At 54.2% G+C, this 9,666-nt stretch overlaps 1 protein-coding gene across 3 annotated transcripts; it reads right to left on the reverse strand.

Moving 5' to 3' along the window:
* Nucleotides 1–4,001: 4,001 nt before the first annotated feature.
* Nucleotides 4,002–9,018, reverse strand: Thy1 (Thy-1 cell surface antigen). 3 transcript variants are annotated; one of them, XM_028866322.2, is made up of 4 exons: nucleotides 8,913–9,018; nucleotides 6,348–6,409; nucleotides 5,612–5,947; nucleotides 4,002–5,239 (listed from the first exon to the last, which is right to left on the reverse strand). In XM_028866322.2, exons 2-4 carry the CDS (start codon nucleotides 6,382–6,384, stop codon nucleotides 5,127–5,129), a joined length of 486 nt encoding a protein of 161 aa, XP_028722155.1. In that variant the 5' UTR covers nucleotides 6,385–6,409; nucleotides 8,913–9,018; the 3' UTR covers nucleotides 4,002–5,126. The 3 variants fall into 3 exon arrangements, with proteins under 3 accessions (XP_028722155.1, XP_037063470.1, XP_028722156.1); XM_037207575.1 differs by having other exon boundaries at nucleotides 8,864–8,925; XM_028866323.2 differs by lacking the exon at nucleotides 8,913–9,018 and adding an exon at nucleotides 8,425–8,448.
* Nucleotides 9,019–9,666: the final 648 nt, after the last annotated feature.

The following is a 9,666-nucleotide window of genomic DNA, read 5'->3' on the forward strand; positions in this document are numbered from 1 at the left end:
AGTATGGCCTTAGCCAAAAACCACAGCCCAGCTCTCAGGGAAAGATGAGAGCGAGGGTACGGGCCAGGCATGGGGGCATACTTTGTTTCTACATGGCTGCTGGGGATTTGAACTCGGGTCCTCTTGCTTTCACAGTAAGTGCTCTTTCCCGCTGAGCCACCTCTCCTTCTCCTCCTTCCTTCTTCTCCCGCTTCCTCCTCCTCCTCTGCCTTCTTATTCTTGAGACAAGGATTTACTGAATAGCTCTGGCTGGCCTAGAACTCACAGAGACCTGCCTGCCTCTGCCTCCTGTGTGCTGGATTCAGGCTGTACCCGTTATGCCTGGCCCGTACCCTCGCTCTCATCTTTCCCTGAGAGCTGGGCTGTGGTTTTTGGCTAAGGCCATACTCAGTGCTGTCTTAGTCCATTCTCTCTGCTGTAACGCCACAGACAGCGTGGCTGACGAGCAAGTGACAGAAGAGCACTTTTCACGTGTTTCAGCCACCGTGCTCGGCAGTGTGTGTGTGTTCTTTCGTTAAGTCTGTGTAGTAACTTAAAAAAGGAAGAGATTATTCCAATCCTGAAAAGATTAAAAATAGTACAAGAGGGACTGGAGAGGTGGCTCAGTGGTTAAGAGGACTGCTGGAGGACCTGGGTTCAATTCCCAGCACCAATGGCAGCTCACAAACATCCATCTGGAACTCCAGTTCCAGGGGATCCGAATCTTGTAGGCTGGCTGTACTCTTGAGGTGGGAGGTTAGAGGTCTCATATACTGTGATTTGGTTTCCCCTAGTGGTAGCAGCTTGTATAACCAGGACAATAGCAAAGTTGGGATGCTGATATTGGCCAGGTTCACAGGCTTCCTTTAGATTTCACCAGTCTTCTGTGTTCACTCTAAATGTCTCTCCAAGACACCACTTCTCTTTATTTTCACCTCTATAACTTCTGTCCAAGCCGTCATCCTCTCTTTGGACAACTGCAGTAATTCCCTCCTCCCCAAGACAGTGTCCCACTCCATAGCCCAGGCTAGGCTCACCATGTAGCCCATTCTGGCCCTAATCATGGCACCCCGCTTGCTTCAGCCTCCCAAGTACCGGGACTGCAGATAGGAGCGTCTACACTTGGGTTTCCCTACTTAGTGTTTCAATTACTGTTCTCTAATCTCTCTCCACAGAGCAGCAAGAAAGAGCTAAGCACAGGCTCAGATCAGATCCCAATACATCCAACCAGAGGCCTGTGCATCCCATGAGAGTTATGAATGTGGCCCAATACTAAATCATAAACTTCCATATTCCAGAATCAAAATCCCAGAATTTGGGAGGCTGAAGCAGGCAGATCTCTGTGAGTTCAAGGCTAGCCTGGCCTATGTACAGTTAGGCTAGCCAGGGCTATATAGAAAGATCGTCCAGTCATCACCATCCTACAGAGTGGTGAGCCAGACTTGCCCTCCATAGGCTTCTGCTCTTGATCTTAAGCCAACTTCTCTGACCTGGGGTCTTCCATTGGCCAGGCAAGAGATGCTTTCTCTCCAAGGGTAGAGGAAGATTCTGGGCCACATAATCTCTGGAGACCAAGAGCACTGGGTCCTACCTTTACCTTGAGCACCCTTGCGTTGAGCAGAAGGTGGGGTGGTGACTTTCTAGGCCATGCTAGAGCTCAGAAGGAACTCAGCCTAGTGTTCTATCATGAGTGCACATGGGAAGATGTACCTGCCCTGCACCCCCCAACACCAAAGCTACAAGCTCAGGCAGGAGTTGGACTTTGTGCAAGAAGGCAGGAAGTTGCATGTCACAGGTCCCCGAGGCTGTGATGACTTTCCTGTTGGCCAGTGAAAGTCCCCACATCTCATGGTAATCCCCTTGGCCTTTTCAAGGGAGTTCTAGAAGTCAGAGAGACTGCTACGATGATGACTTTGTACAGTTTGTCTCCGTGGGTAACTCCATGCAGATGTAGGGTACAAAGAAAGGCATTAAAAAAAAAAACATTTTAAATAAACCTTTTGTTTCTTTTTATCTTTTTCTTTTTCTTCTTCTTCTTCTTTTTTTTTTTTCTTTCCGAGACAGGGTTTCTCTGTGTAGTTTTGTGCCTTTCCTAGAACTCACTTTGGAGACCAGGCTGGCCTTGAACTCACAGAGATCCGCCTGCCTCTGCCTCCCGAGTGCTGGGATTACCACTGCCCAGCTAAATAAACCTTTTGGAAAACAATTTAGTGCGTGTATGTGTATATAAGCACACACAGGCATGCGCACAAGTGTGCCACGGTGTAAGTCAGGACAGCTTTTAGCAGTTGGTTCTCTCTTTCTACCAGTACAGGTTCCAGGGATTGAAATCAGGCCATCAAACTTGATGGCAAGTGGTTTTATCCACTGAGCCATCTCACCAGACCCAAGACACTGGCATTTGATGCCTTTGAGCTAGAATTCTAGGCCTTAAGGTGGAGAACTAAGTAGCTGAAGGTGGAGAGCAGTCGGAGCAGTGAGGATGTGGACAGGAGGCCTGGGGTGTATGGGCAGGAGCCTCAGGCTTTCCTAAGTACCCCGATACTGAGGACATCCCACAGCCTCTACAAGATGTGCTGACTCGACCAGAGGGACCGATGGGTGTCATGGCCAGCTGCCGAGAACCATTAGCATTCCTGTCCGTGTTAGGATTGTCTTGGGTTGGTTTAGATTGCAAGGCCTCATGTCTTTCGGCCCTTGTCCTCTTCAGCCCTCCTGCCCCATGGTCCTCTGTGGCTTCTTAGACTGAGTCTATCCACCCCAGGCCTCGGAGTCTGCAACTTGGAGATAACTTCAAAGGGCAGCTCCACCTCCCTAACAACAGATGTGGCCATAAAGCTCCCCAGGGAAAGATTGCCAAGTGTGACACAGGCCACACCAGGAGCATCACCCAGGTGCCGGAGTCTCACACTGGCTTCTCATGTGGGCTTCCTACCTGACCTGCCTGACCTCCCAGAAGAAGACTTTGAACTTGACCTCCCATTGCTCCGAGGGCGGAGCTTCCCAAACTTGCCTGGTGTTTGACTCACCAGGCAAAGGTTTTCTTACAGACTTCTCTGGCATGGCACTTGCAGCTCCATGGAAGTGCTGAGCAGGGAGCCTGGGTCTTGGGACTATCCCTTCCCTGGACAGCTCAGGCTTGGCTGCACCTGCCAACTGGCCTATGGCTTGCAATGTGTGGTTTCTCCTGCCTTCTTCCGGCGTGGTCAGAAAGGAGACCAGAGCAAGGGCAGGCAGACTGGGAACGAGTGGTATCAATTTAGCTTGGGACATTTAAGAAAAATGTTCAGGTAATTATTCTATCCAGGCTAAATACCAAGTGATTCAGTCTCCTCCCCCACATTGCCTGTCAAAGCAGGGTGGGCTGTCTCCATAGATGCCTGCAAATGGAACCCAATGCCCCCTCTGTGGTCTCCAGCTGGCCCTAAACCCAGCACGGTCTGTGGTGCCTGTTCACATTTTACTTATCACTTTTTGAGGAGGGATGCAGGGATGGGGGCTCACGTTTCCACTCCGGAGGGAAGCCTACCTGAGCCCTTTCCCAGGTGATCACTTCCCTACGAAGGCCTGATGCCTGGCCCTCCCACTGATCCTGCTGCAGGGCTCTAGGGCATGCATGTCTCCTCAGCAGACCGGACTTAACGGTGCATTTGTGTAGAACTAGGGCTGGCTTCCAAAGGGCGGGGTGCACCCGTCAGAACAAAATCACGGGCACTTCCAGAGCCAGGGCTGCCTGGTGGGGCCCACATGTTGGCGGGTGAACTCATTGCCGCTGCCAGATGAGTCAGCAGAGAGAACACGTATCGGTTTGAGTGAAGATCTCACAGAAGGGTTGCTCTCAAGAGAAGCCCAGTGTCGTGTCCCTGTGGGAGGGGGCTGCAGAAAGGGGGAGAGAGAGGAGGCGAGGGGACAGGAAGGGCTGGGGTACCCCAGAGTCCTGTTGGACCTTCTGCACATAGAAACACCCAGCCAAGCCATCCGGGTCGGGGACCATGGCGGAGCGAAGGAGACAGACACCAGGGCAGACTCCAGAGGCTTGGTTTTATTGTGCAGTTTTTTTCCCCCCTCAGTGAGATGCGGTAAGCTGTGGTGGCGTTTACACATAGGACAGGCTGTCATAGGGAAGTGAGTGTTGGGAAAGCTATCTTCCAAGAAGTGGCCGCACTGGGTCTCACTCCACCACCTGCTTCCCACCCTAGGAGGTCCCCGAGGAGGCGGGTTGCAAGACTCTGGTGGTCTGGGGGATCAGGGGCAGCTAGAGGGGCTGGCAAGAGAAGGAAGAAGAAAGAATCTCCCTCAGCAAGCTGGGGCCACCTGGATGGCTCTAGGACCTCCTTCCTGCACCGACTTAGATCCTGCAAGTCAGAGTTCCGGCTCCTTGGGAGCAGACAAGGGGCTTGCCTTCCTCTGCCACACTTCTCACTACAGGCAGTGGCAGAGACAGGAGGGGCAGTGTTACCTCCCCGCCTGCCCCTCCAGTTTCCCAACGACGACGTTCTCTGCCTGAACCTGCATCTTGACTGAATGAGCCCTGGCTCAAGGGCTCCGGGGGTGCTTCTTCAGTGGTGTGAGGGGGCTTGTATGTGGTGGCTGAGAACGACCTTGTGGAATCTCAGTTCTCATCCCCATTGGACGGGCCACAAAGGCTGAGCAGCACCCTGATATCTTGAGGTCTTAAGGCCCCCCTCCTGGCCCGCTGGGCGATAGTTTCATCAAGAGTATGACTGTACCAGGCACAGACAACACTCCAACTCCCTCATCCATGTTTCTTTCAGGCATCTGGCCTGGTTGGCAAGGAGGAACTCCCCCCAGGGACTGGTATCCTGTCACCCATCCATTAGGTCCCCAATCCTGGCCTCCCTCGCTCGTCACAAACGCCCAGAGAAAAGAAAGGAGAAACTCAAAATAAACAGACAGAAGCAGCCCTGGAACAGAGTATAAAATGGCAGCCAGTGGTGTGCGGAGAGGGTGAGGTGTCAGAGGGGGGTGGGCGATGGCATGCAGCACTGGGGTTCCTCATGAGGGACGGGGTCCCGATTTCTCCCCAAGGCATCTGAGGGAGTGGGGAAGGGAGTCAGCTGACCCAGAGAAGCAGGACCTCTGTCCTGGGCCCTGCAGGTTTCCTGTTTCTCTGTGGACCCAGCCAGTCACAGAGAAATGAAATCCGTGGCTTGGAGGAGAGAGAGGGAAAGCAGCAGCAGCAGCAGCCATGAGGTGTTCTGAATCAGCAGGCTTATGCCACCACACTTCACCAGCTTGTCTGTGGAGAGAGAAGGAGGTCAGAGGAGGAGGGGCAGCCGCGACAGCACCAGGTGTTACCCCTTTAAGGGGGCTGGCGTCTTGATGTCTTAACGGGCTCAAGCTGAGGGTGGTGTAACGGTTGGGTCGATTCCTCAGCTCTTGAATATACAGCCTCTACTACAAGCTCTGCCTATCTGGCCCCTGATCTTTCCCCACGCACACAGAGGGCAGCAGTTAGGGGAGGCTATAGGGCCCCTCTCCCCTCCAGCCCAGCTAATGGAGCTGCTGGTTGGTCCCCCCTCACACACCCCCTCCCGCCCCCCCATAGGCAGATTGGTTAGCCCCAGCATGGCTAACCTGGCCATTTCATCTTTCTGGGGACCAGTCTCACCTCTAAGCACATCCACGGTTTGAGAGGAGACGCTGGGAGGCTGGCCAGAGGACCGCAGCTCACATGTGTAGACGCCCTCATCCTTGCTGGTAAAGTTGGCTAAGGTGAGGACCTTGATGTTGCTGTGGCTGGTGAAGGTGGTCCGGGAGCGGTATGTGTGCTCGGGTACTCCAAGAGTGCCTGCGAGCACGTGCTTCTTTTTGTCTCGGGTCAGGCTGAACTCGTGCTGGATGGGCAAGTTGGTGTTATTCTCATGGCGACAGTCCAGACGAAGGTTCTGGTCCACTAGGCAGGCGGTCAGGCTGGTCACCTTCTGCCCTCGGGACATCTGCAAGACTGGCACAGCAGTGTCTTCTCTGAATTGGGGGAGATACAGAGCAGGGGCCTCCCACCTGCAGGAAGAGTAGACTGGGGCCTGGCTGGGGAGGATGTAGGGTTTGCACTCACCCCCGGGGTACTGGTGGGATATCATAACAACCCCTCCCCCCAGGCCCCAACTTCCATCTCTAGTCTACTCAACCTCCAGAGCCCATCTATGTTCCAAGAACTGGAGATTAAAGGGAGCTCTTAGTTCCTGTATGGAGTTTCCAATTTGGCAAAGACCACCACCGACCGACACAGTGAAGCGAAGCCCTCTCAGCCCCCCTGTGTCTCGGAGTCTATGACAAAGAGGCTACTTCCCCAAGGGAAGGGAGCCAGACACCCTGGAATGCCAGCCCTGCCCCTTGCCCAGTACCTGAAAGCAGGAGAGCGATGCTGACGACTGGGTTCATGGTGCCAAGGGTTCTGTCCTGGATTCTGGGGTAGGGAAAGCTGGGTATCAGCCAAGAGGTGAGACAAGTGGTCCACGTTTACTGTCAGGGCATACGGCCCATGGAGGGCATGGTGGACACCTAAGGCCCTCTCTTCACCCCCTTCCCTTTGAAGGTGACATTGCCTGAGGCTCTTTGCCACTCAGAGAAAGCAGAGGGAGCGAGCACGTGTCCTGGGTGCCGTGTGTCTGTGCCGTCCCTGCTCGGCAACTTCAGCCACTTTTTTCTCTGGGATTTAAGACCTCTGAGGCAAGGATTGCCTACATTTAAAATTTTGATTTGGTAAACTGCACATGACTTTTGCTGTCTTAATCAGAGTCTGAGTGCATGCTTCAGGAGGGTTAGGCTTGGTCACGTCGCTGTGCAGCCGGTCTCCAAAACTCATTCAGTCTTTCCAAATGAATGCTTTCAGAGTCATTAAACAAAAATGCTCCCTCCTCAGGGACCAGTTCAGAAGAAGATCCCTAATGTCCAGATCAGCCAGCCCTAGCATATGATGGATACTCAAATACTTATTTATTTATTATTATTTTATACGGTCTCATTATGTAGCTTGGGCTGGCCTCAAACTCACCAAACTGCCCCAGTTTCCTGAATGCTCGGATTACAGGTATGCACCTGACCTACTATTATTATTTTATTGAGACTATATCTCCCAACGTAGCTCAGGATGTCCTCAAACTCTGCCCTGCCTCAGCTCCCTGAAAGCTGAATAAAAGATATTTACGAATAAATGAGGCTCTCCAAACCTTATATAAGAATAGGATTGTGGCCAGGCATGGTGGCACACGCCTTTAATCCTAGGCAGAGGCAGGAGGATCTGAGTTCGAGTTGGCCAGCCTGATTTATAGAGCGTGTTCCAGGATAGCCAGGGCTGCTACACAGAGAAACCTTGTCTCAGGGAGAAAAAGAAAAAGAAAAAAAGAATAGGATTTGTGATGGGGTTTAAGAAAATGAGAAAATGTAAACATCAGGTACTATGCCCCACAGTGAGTGATCCAGTTAACTTAATGGCTACGGATGAGGTCAGGAATGCATCTAGCTAAGGTGCCACAGAGGCCTGTACAGGGCACAGGATGTGAGTGAGAAGCCCTAGTGCTCTGATTATACATAAGCCAGAGGCACTTGCAAATGGCCAGCTCTCAAGGGGCTGCAGTTTTCTAGTCCAGTGCTCATAGCTTCCCGGCATAGGTTTTCTCCCCACCCCCGCCGCCCTGCACCCAGGAGCCCCCTGCTCAACACATTGGCAACACTGAGCAGATATTCTAGGCTGTCCTTGCCCAAGAGAGTGTTCTCGGCTCCACCTAGGCCACACAGCCCCTGCGCAGGGCGCACCGCTCCGCCACTTTCGAAGTCCAAGGTCCATGGGGGGAAAGACTAGGGTCTCGGGGCTGGGCTGGCGACAGTGAATGTCATCTCAGCTTGGGGAGCTGGATCCCAAGGCTCTGTGGCGAAGTGGCGCGGGGGCGGGGAGAATTTATTTGTTTTGGAGACAAGGTTTCCTTAAGTAGCCCTAGTGAGTTGGGAACTTAAGATGTAAGACCAAATTGGTCTTGAACTCACGATCCTGCTGCTTCCATCTCCTGAGGGCTGAGATTACAGGCTAGCCCACCACGCCCAAGCCCGCATAGGGCTTGGATCTGAGAACACTGTTATGGAGGAGGGAGCGTGGGCTTGGGATCCAGGGGAGGAAGAGGGAACCCTAGCGGACAGAGATGAGGCTGGGACCGGAGAAGCCTGGCAGAGCTAGATGGAGGGGTAGAGTGCGCTGGCAGAGGCAGTTTGTGTTCTGGTGTCCCCGTCTCAGAAGCCCATACCCAGCCAAACTCTGCGGCCTCTCCCCAGGCCCTGCCTGGCTGACCCCACCCTGATGCCATTTCCGGATTTCAGTCCTCCTCTATCAGTTGAGGTTCCCCTTCTCCCCTGTTGGCATCCTTCCTAGCTCTCCCCTCCCCCGCGCCCATCACCCAGTCCCCTTCCGCAGCACTGCGGTTTCCTTACCTGAGATTCCCCGCACCCGCACCCAGCGAGCCGCGAGGTCACCAGCGGAGACTCCCTCCAGCTTGCTACCTGCCTCCTCTTATCTGCACTAACCCCCTACCCTAGGGATCTGAGCTTGGGGACCTCTGGGTGGAGGGCAGAACCAAAGGTTGTCCTCAGTGTCCTTCCTCACGGTTCCCCTCTGACAACGCCCGCCAGCAAAAGCTTGAGACCCTGCACAGCCTCTCACTCCGGCTCAGCTTGAGATGCAGGTCCCGTGCCCCCATTGAGGAGCGCCCTCACATCCTTTCCCAAAGCTGCGGCCGGGAGGGCTTGCACCCTCACCCTGTGGCTCTCCCTCTCACTCCGGCTCAGCCTGAGATGCAGGTCCCGTGCCCCCATCGAGGAGCGCCCTCACATCCCTTCCCAAAGCTGTGGCCGGGAGGGCTTGCACTCTCACCCTGTGGCTCCCCCCGCGTGTGCCGGTTCCTCCTGGCTCCGGCTCTCACCTGGACTCTGGTAGCTGCAGCCTCCTCCCGATGCACCACCGCCTCCAGTTGCAGCACCCAGCGCTGAAGCCCGCAGTTTTCACCAGGGGTGGGGGGAGAGGGGGAGCGGGGAGGGCCTCGGGGTTCAGCCAATCAGAGGCTAAGGGAAAAGGATGGAGGGGGTGGGGAGGCGGGCGAGGGCGCGCCTGGGTGTGGGAAGGTGGCTTGCTGCTGCTGAAGGGGTACCCTCTGTGCTATGTATGGCTGGCTGGCCTGCTCAGGGAAAAGTTTGAGAGCTCTGGAATCAGGATGCGGTAGCCTCCTTCTCACACCCCGAGACGCTGGCTCTCTTTTGAAGGCTGTGTAACCCTTTCTCGGCTAGAGCCTTCAGAAGTCTGGACACCGGAAGGGTCAAGAGTGCTTGTGGGGAGGCCTGCCTGCTAGCTTACCCCCTCTTTTCCCTCTAGGCTGGAGCCTCCAGTGATGAGTTTCGGCTTTAGGGCCCAGTCTTTCTGCCAAGGAAATTGGATTGGTTTTTTTTTTTTTCATGCTAGAGCAGCCTTTGGAAAGCAAGGCAAGGGGTACACCAGCCTGGCCCCCTCTTTTCTGCCCAGGCCTGCCCACCTCCAGTTACTCAGAGCACTTGGTTCTGCGGGGGAAACAGTTGCTTTCTGCTTCTGACTCTGATCTTGAGCTGGCACTTCCTAGCTAGAAGGTTCTCACTTCCATGAGCACAAGATGGTCCCATGTGGTCTTCAGACCAGGGAAGGAGTGC

Source organism: Peromyscus leucopus, chromosome 7 (genome assembly GCF_004664715.2).
Source record: "Peromyscus leucopus breed LL Stock chromosome 7, UCI_PerLeu_2.1, whole genome shotgun sequence".
NCBI lineage: Eukaryota > Metazoa > Chordata > Mammalia > Rodentia > Cricetidae > Peromyscus > Peromyscus leucopus.